Source organism: Uloborus diversus, chromosome 6 (assembly GCF_026930045.1).
Source record: "Uloborus diversus isolate 005 chromosome 6, Udiv.v.3.1, whole genome shotgun sequence".
NCBI lineage: Eukaryota > Metazoa > Arthropoda > Arachnida > Araneae > Uloboridae > Uloborus > Uloborus diversus.
The window spans coordinates 32,160,995-32,175,141 of NC_072736.1; the positions used below are offsets into that span (position 1 = coordinate 32,160,995).

At 33.0% G+C, this 14,147-nt stretch overlaps 1 protein-coding gene across 1 annotated transcript in view; it reads right to left on the reverse strand.

The window, feature by feature from the left end:
* The window catches only part of LOC129224316 (relaxin receptor 1-like), a 52,444-nt gene extending 44,720 nt beyond the window's left edge, over positions 1–7,724 (reverse strand). The window contains exons 1-4 of the mRNA XM_054858753.1: positions 7,706–7,724; positions 7,208–7,360; positions 5,597–5,680; positions 1,961–2,069 (exon numbers count right to left, since the gene is read on the reverse strand). Coding sequence (XP_054714728.1) covers positions 1,961–2,069; positions 5,597–5,680; positions 7,208–7,360; positions 7,706–7,724 — 365 coding nt within the window. The remainder of the gene's footprint in view (positions 1–1,960; positions 2,070–5,596; positions 5,681–7,207; positions 7,361–7,705) is intronic.
* Positions 7,725–14,147: the final 6,423 nt, after the last annotated feature.

The following is a 14,147-nucleotide window of genomic DNA, read 5'->3' on the forward strand; positions in this document are numbered from 1 at the left end:
AATTTGGTTTGCATTAATTTTTTAGCTATCATTTTAGTTTGCAGAAAGGTGTGTTTCCATATTTTGCTGCTATGTTTCGTTTTGTAATGAACTATTCAGCAACATCAAACTGAAACACCCCTCCAAAATGTTAGTATATGCAAAGACCTTCTTTCTTTTTCTTCTATCTCTCTCTTTTTTGCTTGTTTCTTATTCCTTACTGCACTAGGGGTCCGCCAACTTCTTCCACATTTTACAAGGGGTTCGCAAGGGGGAAAAGGTTGGGAACTGCTGATGTAGATCAAAAAACCATCGCACTTCATTTAAATTTAAAATTCACAAAATTATAAAATATTAAAATCAGAAGTAAAATATGACAAAAATGTAACGAGATTTGAACTAGGAAATCTCGACACCATGTTTAGTAACATAGAAAATGATGCTAAATAAGTGACTCTGCAATCTACGTAAAATAATTTACCATATAGTTTTGCCTCACCATTTCACTTTGTTCCACTTATTTCCCTTGTATATATTTTCTTTCCCTCTCTTACCCGAAATACAACTAGCTTACCCGTGCGACGCATTCACGCTCCACAAATAGAATTAAAAAACCCGTTTTCTTGCGTGTAATGTTTCAAATAACAGCCAAAATATGACTTGTTTGTTCATTTTTGCTGATAGTGGTGACGAAATCTTTAAAATGATGTCTTCCTTCTGAAGTTTGATGAAGTATTTAGAAAGTTATAGCGCACCCCTTACAAACACCCCTGAGAAGTAATTTGTATGACTCTGCGATTTATTAAGTTCAAATTAACATTTTCTTTTCCGATTTTGATGCAAAGCAGCATATATGAGGCAATGAGAAGCAAAACCAGTACAAATAGTAAGGAACCTCTCCTCTGTCTTGGGAGAAGAGATAGTACAAATAGCCCTGGTAGGTGTTGCTGTATAGAATGATTTAGGAAAAAAAATCAATGAAAGCCTACCTAGGACGTTATATTTAAACGCGTTTTGAACAAAACTTAAAAATGTCCACTTACATCCCATTGCCCCTCACCGCCTCATATGTGGCTTACAACCCTGCCCCAACGAGTTTATGTTATATTTTCATGGAAATTTAGATCAGAATTCAGCTGAGAAAAATAAGTCATTCGAAACTACATTTTATGACCCGTGGAAGAATAATCTTATGACCTTTGCGGTATTACCATGACACTCTTACCAACTAATTGGGCAATGGACCTCTACCTTGGGAGGCTGTGCACTAAATCAATGCATAAGAAAGCAACAAAATAAATTGAAATCGAAACTTCTACATTGTTAAAATATTTTTAAAAGTTATATTGCGATTTAAAACATGGTAAAATTAATGATTTGTACCCTACTTTTAACAATAACAGAACTGTAGTTAAGAGTCCTGCCTCAAGTTTAAATTTTATATTCATGGAAATTTGGATCAGAATTCTTCTAAAGAATTGGAATGATTATTCATTAAATTATTTATTATTAGATTTATTATTATTAAACTGGTTTGAGCGAAATTTGTTGACCCATGGGGATTTAAACTCACCATCATCGTATTATTATCATGACGCTTTAACCCACTCGTCTAATGGGCCTCCAGATCGGGATAGTATACGCTAAAACAATGCGGAGTTAAAAACAACCAGGTTTTTCAACAAAATAACCAAAATGTGAGTTGTCCATTTTTCGCCAAAAGCAGATAACAAAAAATCTTAAAATAATTCACTTCTTACGAAGTTCGATAAAGTTTTAAGGAAATTATGGCGTTCCCACAAGAAAAGCACCTTTGAACAATGATATAGATGACAGGGACTAGAAATAACGTCAAATACGCATCTGAGCTCAAAGGATTTTTATGCAAATATTGAAGCTTTTTGGCTAACGGTTTTTAATTCCCTCCCGGACAAAAAGCATCATAAAAACGAAAAAAAGAAACCAAAGACTCTTCACTTACAGTTCTTGCACATTCTGAGGTAACATGTGTGGGACGTTTCGAAGGCTTCGGTGGTTGCAATACAGACTCGTATTCGAGCAACTGCACTCTTCTGGAGTTGTCCTCAGCTCTGGAGAAAACACAAATCATCAGTTTAAATACCGTGTTTATTTCTTTCGGATCAATGAGACAACAGTTCGAGAGTTTTTTTTTTAACTTAAATTTTTTTTTTACTAGCAAATAAAATGTTACTTATTTGCTTCAAAGTAATGGTAATAAAAAAAATAAAGCACAATTTTGTAAAAACTGCAGAGATGTGTTTCGATCCTCAAGGAACCCTTTTTTAAATGCAGAAATGTGTGAGCTTCTGGATGTATAGTCGAAATGTGTGAGCTTCTGGATGTATAGTCGAATTGTGTGAGCTTCTGGATGTATAGTCGAAATGTGTGAGCTTCTGGATGTATAGTCAATCGTCAAAAGCTTTTGAAAAAATGTTATAAGAATAAATTTTGACGTAGAATATGTAAAATACGACTGCTTCCTTTGTTTTTTAATTAAAGAAAAAAGTTTTGATTTAACAAGGTTTTTTTTTAATTAACTAAAAAGTATCAAATAATTTCTCTAAGTTCCGTGTACATTTAAATACTCAAACAGATTCAGTTTTCATCGCAAATTTCCCGTAAAGAGTTGTGATTGTTAATTTTTAACAGGCAGGGAAAAAATTGTAAACTTTACAAGGGAAAATATGGAGCGCACGCAACGGACAACTGATGCATTTAGTTTAACTAGAAATTTTATCACATTGCAAATAATATAAACTGATGTGCAAGTTTTCCCTTTGATTGTTAATTTTTTCACTTATAGTTTTGCAGAACACGTAGCAAGTCTTTCTTTTTGAAGCTTTTAAGTATTTTCATAAATATTAAAAATTTACAATCACATCAATCTGTAAGAAAATCTGAATTTGTATGGGGATTTAAATGTACATGAAACTTAATTGATAATTTTTTGTTTAATTTAAAAGCATTGTAAATTAAAACTTTTTTTATTTCGTTAACTGTTTTCAGTTTTCTAGTATTGTGTATATGAAATGCTTCCCTCGATTTTAAATACTTCGAACAGTGAATGACATATGCGATTAAGTGCACAGTGACAGAGTTCATTAAAATTGTCCACTCAGTAAAATTATTTAAAAAAAATGAACTGAACGATAATTAACATTTTAACTCTAGAAAACAATTTCGTCTTTTTGTACATTTTTATACACAAAACAAAAAAAAATATTGATTAAAGTATAGCCTTCAGATAATTTTACTCAGAATCATTTTAAAATAATTATTCAAAGCACTATAATTGTCACACAATATAAGCTGATTTTTACGAGTTTTCCTACCATATCAAATATTCAAAACAATACCATATTTATTTTGTGCAGAAAAGAGCTTTTTCTGAAATTTTATGGCTTTAAAATTAGTTTTCGAGTACATTGAAACATTGAACATTTTAAACTCATTTTCTTTTACCGCCATCCGCATCTGAACTATTTCTGAGCTAACATTGGGAAGTTAGTAAAAAACTTCCAACAAGACTTTCCACAAGATTCCACTCCAACAGATATACACTAAACCAAGTTAATAAATCATAGTAAAAATTCCTTTTAAAACATGGTCAAAATATAAGTTCTGGAGAAATTTGAAGCATACGTAAATTCTAAACTAAATGGCATATTTTCTTTCAAAAAACATCATTGAAATTACTTTTTGTCGAAGATTTTGAAAAAGTTTTTTTTTTTAAATAAAAGGTTATTTTACGATAATTTTAAAGCAATTAAAGACAATGTTGCAGCACTTACGAGAAAATATGAACTATTTTAAATTCTAGAAATAAAACTCGGAATTTATTCTAACAAATTTTATTGGAAAAGACACAGAACTGTGTTATTTAAAAATGTCACCAATGTTTTTTAACATGGGTTTTCAGTTCAACTTCACAAAATATCGCTAAGCTATGAACTTGGAAAATCCATGTTTTAGCAAGGAATTTAACCATGTTTGATCAAAATATCACCGAACGCTAGGCAAATCCCTCACCAATCATAGTGTTTTCTAGATACTAATTCTTAACTGTTTTAACCAATCAGCGTCGTTTTTTAGAAACTCAAAACTCTAGGTACGGCATTATCCAATAGTTTAAGACAGGACAATAACCGAGTTAATTTTTACTAAAAGTCAACTTTGTTACTGGTTCCGTGATAGAATTTTTTCCTGTGCTTGGTAAGTGTTTTTTTTTTATTCGGTCGTATGCTTTAATAGTGTAAAAGATATTTCTAAGTTAATTAGTTCCTAACAAAAATATTCATAATTTTATAGATGTGAATTATAATTTAAATTTAGCCGTTTTTCAATTTTACAATATGAAATTACATTCAATATACTAACAGCTTGATTATCCTATACAGATATCTAGATGGAATAACCGGGATGTTTGCATAGTGCATGTAGTTCTACTTTAGCCCTGGTTTAGGGCCTGTAAGTTTTTGCTTACACCGAAATTACTTTTTCGGTGAAAGTTCTGTTAAGAAGTGGAAAGAACAGTTTTGGAGACTACATTATGCTTAAGTATATAATGGGGTTGTTTCATAAATGAAAAAAAAAAAAAAAATCTGAAAGAGCATGCTTAAAAACATAGGATTTAACCATTTTTAAATAATTTGACAAAGTTTGATATTTCTTAACAATTATTGCAATCATCGGTCCCAGATTGAAATTCATTTTTTACGCTTTTGCACATGACATCACAAATGATGAAATGCCATTAGCACACAGCGCAAATTATCATAACTTGGCAACGCGGTTGACAGCAGAGCTTAAACATTTTCCGCAGCAATGGAGTAGTGCGCCAAAGTACATCATTTGTGACATCATAAAAACCACGCCGTATTTCCAAAATCGGACGTTTAAAAAAATAAATTCAAATAACTGTTTTAAAATAAATGCCCCATGTTATTTATTTATTTATTTGCTTATTCTATCAATTAGAAAGCAGCCCGTCAAGGTATGATGGATGAAAATTGCTTCAGCATTTGAACAAAGCAATGGCCTGTTTGGTGATAGTTTGATAGTTGAAATTTGAACCCTCACTTCAGTGGATTAACCCTAAACTCCAGTAGATAGCGTTCATGGTTGACCACTTTTTCGTTTCGTCACTCTCCTAAAATGACAGTCTTACCAGTAAAACAGTTATGTTACTGGATACAGTTCAGCCTTGTGGAAATAAAGCATTTCCCAGAGTATCAAACATTACAAAATAGAGTATCAAATTATCATGCCGTGGCGCGAGTTTCACTGTTGATGACGTCAGCGTTACTCGATCATTCGCTATTATATACATAAGGATTTTAGTGACTACAATTAGTACTTTTGGCTGAAAGAAACAACACCATTATTGTGGTACCTAGAATGTAAGCGTGAAAGAGCTTTATATAGTGTTAATTAGAAATGTCATACAAAATTTCGCCTGCTGTTTTATGCGAATATCGCCAAATACCGCTAATATGTTAAAACTATTCACACCTTATGCAATTAGAAAATGTAAAGATAATACAATGTTTAAAGTGTAAACACATATTTAAATCATCTAATAAAGTTTAGAACTTACCACAACCAGCCACTTTTTGTTCTCTATCTGCGTCTGGTCTCTTTTTGAACATTTGATCAAAATAATTTTTCCTGTTATGATCCTCTAAATGAATTAAGGCAGTAAAATACGTGTTAGATTAACAAGGTATATAGCATTTACTCAACAAAAATTCTTACAATCCATACAAATATTTCCTTACAACTTTTCAAGCAATATTCGTCTTAAATCTATTCTTTAAATGTGAAATTAAGAAATTGGAGATTCTTTTGTTGTAGGAAGTTAACAAAAATACTTGGTGTGCAAATTAAATTTTAGATAAATACTCAAGTGTTTTAACTATTATTCCTCATATCACAATTAAAATAAGGAAGCGCAAGAAATCTGAACACTTGCAGCATTAGAAATAAGGTATTTAAAAAAATTTAAAAACCCAAATTCTTAATGTATCGTATCACATAAATCTTTTCAAAGTTATGGTTTAGCAAATTTTATTGTATTAAGGTGAAAGGATAGGTTTCAGGATAAATAACTTGTGTTTATATATATATATATATATATATATATATATATATATATATATGACGAAAGACTACAAAAGTACTGATAAACGTGGACATTTTAATAAGCGAAATATAGGGCAGGTTACATATTACCAAAAATTAAACTTTAATCTGACTTTCTAGAACGATTTATCAGGTTCATGCTTTTTAACAGCCAATATACACCAACTATTTTACTGTACAATATTTATTTATTTTAATTGCACTAAGAAAGGAAATGACCTGAGTCAGGTTCGAACCCAGAACGCGAATCTCAGAGACTCGCAAGGCAAAAGCTTTTACCGCTCGGCTACCGAGGTCGGATTGCAGGGCCGCTAATAAGAGTTTAGCTGCTCTGCGCCGATTCTGATCTGTAATCACGAGCTTGGAATTCTACTGAAACTGTAGTGCAAGATTTCTCTAACAATTTGAGTTTTTAAAACAGTATTGCTACGCACCTCAGAATTCATGTAACGATACACCCATTAATATTGACGGTAACCTTACCCATTTTTTACAGTGATTTTCGTGAGGTAATAGTTACAAAGTCCTTAATCATCAAAATACATTTCTAATCATTAGCAATGGAATCTAAAAGAGATGACACGGTATGGTGAAAATGAGATGCAATTGAAGCCGTAGTTATTGGATAAATCGCCAAGGAAATGGGAAGGTTTATCTTAACGTGGTCGTTTCATGAAATTGTTTGTGATCGATCTCGTTAAGCGATCAAATAAAGGAGCTGGAAGACTGGTGTACGTACTAATTCAAGTTTTAATATGCAATTTTGAAAATGTGCTTCATAAATTTGCAGCATAGTTAAGTTTAAATTAACTACCAATTGAGATTCAATAATGCAATGTTTTGAATCAATGCATCCTAAGATCTTTAGCGAGAATTTAACTATCTTAGGATACCATCGGTGCAATTTCTGGCTTTTTTACACAGGGTCTAAGAATATCTATCTTAGTCTATGTTTTTAATAGTGATATATTACGATTCACTCTTTTAGTTTTGCGTTTTCTATAGAACTTCAATGATAATTTGGAAAACAAAATATGAATGTCAGCTAAGAAAAGATGACACTTACCGCAAGCCCATTCATCAGACTGATCAGGGCAATCGAATCGTCCGTCACAGTTGACTCGCCGATCCACACACACTTCTGAACTGTTACAAGGGAAGTAGCCAGTCGGACAGGGTGCCCTGACTAGGTGAGGGGGTGACTGTACGGCTTTGCTTCCTTCAAAGAAAGAAAATAAAAGATTAGCACAAAAGAATATCCGGGTTGTAAAAATTTATATTTCATAAAATATTACATTTAGCACTATAAATGACACATAAAAATAAAGATAGGCATTCAAAGGTTTTTTTCATTCACAAATGTTCGATGCGTGAGCCTTTTGTAACGGGACACACATCTAACCTGTATTCTAGTTCGTTTCATATAATACACAAGCCAGAACCAAAAATGGGGGGTGGGGGTGTCATTTGATGCACCTATAGTTGAATTACAAGCTGTAGTGTAGATCGTGGAAAAGCGTTTAAGCACCATGCCGTACTTTTTTAGTGGTACATGTGACTTAACCGGAAGCAGGAAGTACCATATCGGGATAGGGTATTTTTGGATCAAATGATATAGTACAGTATATTGTTAATTTTCAAGGAACTGACAATTCAAGGAACTGACAATTGACTTTCGCTAGTCCTCCACAAGCTTGTAAATGAAATGCTTCGTAAGATGCTCCGGATATTGGTTTTCAGTTAGGGTAGCAGTTAAAATTTGAATCGCTGTTTTCAGATTTGTTTCATAATTGCATATTTTTTTATATCTCATAATTTGTGAAATGATTATATTTTTGAACACTTTTCTACTGACACAACTGTGAAAATGAATTAAAGAATACACTTTAAAATCAAAATCCTGACGTTTATCATACAAAGCTATACTGGGAACTTTATTATTCAGTTGAATATTGAGATCAAGGAAATTAACTGACTCATTCTTATTTGTTTGTTTCAGCAGTAGTTCATTTGGGTAAATTTCTTTGTGTAAATTGTGAAAATCATTGTTATTAAAAATAATAATGCCATCAATATATCTAAATGCTTCTATATTGTTGTTTATTAAAAAAATAGATTCATAAAAATGCAAAAATAGGTTTGCAAACGCACTAGAAAAAGATGTGCCCATCGGTATTCCATTGATCTGTCTGTAGAAATTGGAACCATTATATAAGTAATTCTCAAAAATACAAAATTTAACAAGGTTAATCCAAGAGCGATTTTCTAAATAGATGTGTTTTTCATATCTGTCGAAAAGTCTATTTGAAACATCGATTATGAGTTTGTGGGGAATGTTAGTGAAAAGATTTTCAAAGTCAAAAGTATTAATACTATGAATGTGGTATTTACCACTGTTTATGAAATCCAGAACTTTCTGGTTATTCAGAATTATAAAACTTTTTTCCTCTGCAATTTTGGCCAAGATATTTTTTAATTTTTCGAAAAAAAAAATGTAACCTGCTTGATTATTGTAGGAGTATGTTCCACTAGTAACGAATCTAAACTTTATTGGATTTTTATGAAACTTAACCGTTATAAAAAGGAAAGGAAAATTGAAATCTAGATGCCGTGTGTTTAGAATTTTGTCGAAGGCTAGGATTCTTTTCTTTAACACTAGAACGACTGACATTTTCTGTATACCTAGAAAGACTGAAGGGGCCAGTGCGGCCCCTACCCATTTTTGGAGTGAATTCTTTTAAAAATTCTTCCTGAGGGGGTCCACATGCCTGATACACCTTCTTTCATGACTAAATAAAAACTTAGTACTTAATTATTTTTAGTTTTTCTCTCTATACTGGGCAAAAGGTTGAATTAGTTTTCCTTTCTAAGAGCTATGGCCACCATTAGGATGGTAAGCAGTCGGTACTGTTTATAGCATTTGGATATCCAATCGGTTGCATAAAGAGGAAGTTACGGGTTAAACTAGAGTGAATGGCATTTTTTTTATGCTACAACAATTAGGAGAAAGGAAAAAAAAAGAAAATTAATTTGAATTCTGAAATTTTGATTTCAAATTATGGTTTTCGCAATCACGAACTGATACAGGACCCTACTCATTAGAGTTATTGTTTCTAGAAACGGCTCCTGTCCCCCCCCCCCAAGCCTGCCTCTCCTCCTGGGCGGTTACGTGGGCATAGTCGTGTGTGTAAGTGTGTAGGCTTGTGTGTGTGCGTAGACCTGTGTGTATGCACGTAGGCGTGTGTGAGTGTATGTGTGTGAAGCCGTGTGTGTGTATGTGTGTGAACGTGCGCGTGTGTAGGACATGGACGCCTCCCACCAGGAGAAGCGGATAGCTCAAAACCGGAGCAGCCGCGCCGCGCCGCCAGCAGAGGATGGTGGGCGGTGGTGCTGCAGAGGCTTCTGATCCAAGTTGAAAAAGGCACGGACGCCAAAAACGGTCAAATGAGAACAATAAGCAATCGTGATTGCTCAAAAATAAATTTTTTAATAGTCAAAATGCTTAGGGGCCACTGTGGCCCCTCCCGTCTTTCTAGGTATAAGGATCAATATTAACAGTACTATGAGGCGAATGATTAAATGATTAAACAAGCATTCAAATAGTGTCATATACTGAAAAGTCAGAAAATTCCATTAAGTTCCGTTAGATATTATCCGAGTTATTTAACAACAAACTACGCGAGGGGCCACACAGGCCCCTCCGTCTTTCTAGTGTTAAACTGGACTCAGCTTCTGTGACTTTTTTGTATGTATTAATATTTGTATATTCCTTCTGAAGCATAAGTTTATAAAAAAATTTGCACATGATGGCAAAATTATTTGCCGCTTTATCAACTGTGGTTATAATAAAACTATTTTTTAGGTCCTCTATACTTTTTTTAAGTTTTTTATCAATTATGTTGTTGTTCTGAATCGTCTGAAGATTATAACAATAACTAAATTCATCCAAAATATTTTTCTTCCATTCTAAAAAGCCTTCAGTTGGCCAATTGTATTTATAAGCAAGTTTTAATATGAAAATATCCAATTCTTTGCAAAATACTTTTTTGATCGTTCTTTTACTTATGTGACTCTGCGGTCGATATTTCGAACCCTTTTCCATCAAGTTTTTTAATGATTCATTATGAATTATTTCCAAATCTCCTGTAATAATATGCCCATGATCCTTATCAATGTAGTTTTTAAAGATGTTTTTATTGCATATACAGTCCGTTTCCTTTATTCGATCAATATTCTTACTGTAAAAACTATAATTGCAAATAAGCTTTTTTAAACTCTTTTCATACCTGAAGACCTTACGTATATTACATTTATACTTAAGTAGGAAACTTCCTTTACATTTTTCAAAGATCTTAGAGAAATTAATATAGTCAAATCTTCTGTTTTTAAAAGACATTACAAAATTTTCCACCAACAAATTAGTCGGTTTTTTAAATTGACAAAGTTCATCTGCATTTAATTTATACTTTATAAGGTCTATTATGGTATCATTTACAGTCTTGTTATTAAATTTAAACTCATCCAAATGATGTTTAATGAAGTATTTCAGTGCTCTGTTTTTTGAGGACATTATCGCAGTTTTAATTAGTTTTAGATTTGTTAGATTAAATTCTTCGTAGTTAACAGCTTTAATGGTATCAAGTATTTGCATATTCTGCTTATTTTTACCTCTCCCCCTACAGCCCCTTCTTTTTGTTCTGTTGAAAATGAATTTCTTGTACACGCATTGTGAACTGGAAGTGTTGTCACTGTAAATAGGCTGTTTTTTAGGCAATTTCGCCAGCAGCACTCACGAAACATCTCATGGTTTTTCCCTACCCTTGGGGAGTACTCCCTGAACGTATTGGAAGTACTTCGACAAATAGCATAAAGTTTCACCAAATGAATCCTAATACAGCTGCCTTCGTCTACCAAGAATTACGGCGTGGGTCATTTTGACCCTCTGAGAAGAAATTTGTGTAGTTTTTTTGTAAAAATTATTTTAAAATAAACATACTCATAATAAATACAGTTAAGGGATGCTGAGGTTTTAAGGATGTATAATGAAGTACTTAAAAAATATTTAAAGTACCCTTAACACTAATATTACGGCATGGTTCATTTTGACCCCAAGCAAAATTTTTTTGCTTACTGATCCCCTGTATTTTCATAAAAAACTTAACCCTTTCTTGACTTATCCTAAAGCATCGAGATGTGTAATAATAAAAAGTTTCCAACATGCTGATTTAAAAAAAAAACGGAAACTATAGGGTAATATAGCAGGGGCGTACCTAGCATGGGTGGCACCCGGGCGTTAATTCGTGCTGTCACCCCCCCCCCTACAAATGCAAAAAAAAAAAGTTTTTTCAACGTAAACATGAAATTTGTACAATTTTCAGAAAAAAACTACATTTGTGTAAGAACTAAATTTTAAGCGGGACAAATAAAAAGAATGAATACTTTTTTACAAAACTTTCCCTTGATGTATGTGTGTGTCAAAAGCTGAAAAAAGTAAAGGGCTGTATGAAATTGATGGCCCCTTAATTACTTCAAACGTGGGGTAGACCGGGGCACGTTTACGCTGATTTTTTTCAATGAATTTTCTTAATTTTATGTTTTAATTTACGAAATTTTAGACGTTGCTGTTTTACGAAGCTGTTAATGGAGTCAAAATTGGTACATTCAGTTGTTGCTCCGTTCGTGTTTTTAAATTAAAAAAAAAAATATGTCCAAGTCGGTTGCGTAAACTTGCCCCGGACACGGCGTACGTGATACGAATATTTATTTTGACATCTAACGTGGTTCTGTTGGTGTTTTGAACATAATGTCATAACATCGTTAAAATAAGGCAAATTTATTACAGACTTAATAGTGTATACAGTAAAAGCTGAACGGGCATGAAGACAGCTCTACAAGACTGTAAGTTGTAAGATACGAATTTGTAGCTCAATGAAAAACTAAATATTGATTTTCAAAACTAAATAGAAAAATTATATAAATTTAAAAGTAACACACAGTGAGAACGTGCGTAAAGGTTCTCGGACGTCAGCGCGTAAACTAGCCCCGTCGCCAAGTTTGGATTTATTTTAACATGCAAAAAAATTTAATAACATTTCAGTTCATACAAATACAACAGGGCCGTTTCCAAAATTTTAAAAGTATTTTTTTCTGAAAGAGCATGCTAAAAAAACATGGGATCTGACCAGTTTTTAAATAATTTGTTTAAGTTTTATATTTTAAAAAATTACTTAAATCGGAGTGCTTTCATTGTTTACATTTCTTGCTGATGACATCACAAATGATGAAATGCCATTTCATCATTTGCCATTGCGTTGCCATTCACAGAGCAAAATATTTAATTCGCATCTTTACTCACGTGTATTGGCAACGATATGGTTGATAGTGAGCGTAGAGCGCAATTTTAATTCGCTTCTTGATTATCATAACGTGGAAACGCAGTAGAAAGATGCGCCAAAGAGCATCATTTGTGACGTCATCAAGACCGCGCCTTGTTTGAAAGATCGGACATTTTAAAAAATTAATTAAAAAATAACTGTTGGGAAAATGAAAGTATTTTCTGGGTTCATGATGTTTTTTTTTTTTTTTTTTGCTTATTCAATCAAATTTCAGTGACAAAAAGTACTACTTTTGACTGAAGGAAACATCCTATTCTCAAAAAAGGAAAAAATTCTGCTAATTTTTACATATTTGTTCTTTTTTAACTAAGGATTATTTATTCACAATAAGCTTCAAAACGTTCAGCTCAAAATCACTTGACTTGGTAGAAAACAGATTATTCCTTCTGCATGCTAGACCGAAGCTCGACTGATGCTCAAAAACTTATGGGGGTATTTGCTAGGAAGCAGCATCAACATGTTATGATTGATGGCTCTCCAGTTATAATTCGTTTTGAAAAAAGGGCTTTGCGTAAACGTGCCCCATGCGTAAACGTGCCCCTGTCTATCCTATCTTAAACACAGGGAAAGGTAATGGGTTTTAGTTTTTTGGTATAAGAGGTCACCAGTTGGTCCAAAAATTGACAATATGAACCTAATTCAGAGGATAGTATTCACTCCATGATGTGGGGGCAGTCTGTATGGAGACCGAGGGTTTCACCGCCGAAAATTTTCAAATTTAAAATCTAAAAAATGTATACCCCCTAGAAGGGTGTCACCTAGGGAGGAACCCCCCCCCCCTCTCTTGTAGTGATGCCACTGATATAGTATAGAAGTATAGACACGTGTCATTTTGAGCCCTTTTAGGAAGAAAGAAGTTCAAACATATTTATACTTGCTGAAACAGAGCAGAAACTCAAAAATGCCTAATGGAATACATGAGGCAGGGGGAAGCAAAGGGATAGAAGTAAGTACCAGCAAAAAAAAACCAATAAAATTTGAGAGTATTGTGTTATAGTTTGATGTTGCTCAGTAGTTTATTACAAGAACGTAAACACAACTTTCAGTAAAATTATAAAAGTCTATAAATTTATGTTTTCTTGAAAAGACCAAGGAGTCCAATTGAAGCAGTGAGAAGCAAAGGGATGCAAGTGGACTATTTTAAGTTTCGAGTAAAACGCGTTTAAAGATCAGATCCTAGGTAGACTTTCATTGAAATTGTTTTTCTAAACCATGCTGTACAGCAGCACCTACCAGGGCTACTAGTACAATCTCTTGCCCCAAGACAGAAGATAGGTTCACCTACCATGTGCACTGGTTATCTCTGAATTTTTAACTTTGCCACTTGCATCCCTTTGCTTCTCACTACCTCATATGTTTGCAAGAACTTGAAACATTCATAACGTTTTTTTTTTTTTTTTTTTTTTTTTTTTTTTAATATAAAAGAGAGCACTAGGCTACTAGTTTTTGAAATGTAACTAAATTGCACTGGGAATTTTGAGCAATAGAAAGCAAGAAATTGATAGGCACTTACTAGTATTGCAACAAATGGCGTATCTAAAATTACACTTAACAAATAAAATATTTTAAATACAGTTTACAAATGCAAGAGGCTGTTAATCAAATCCCTTT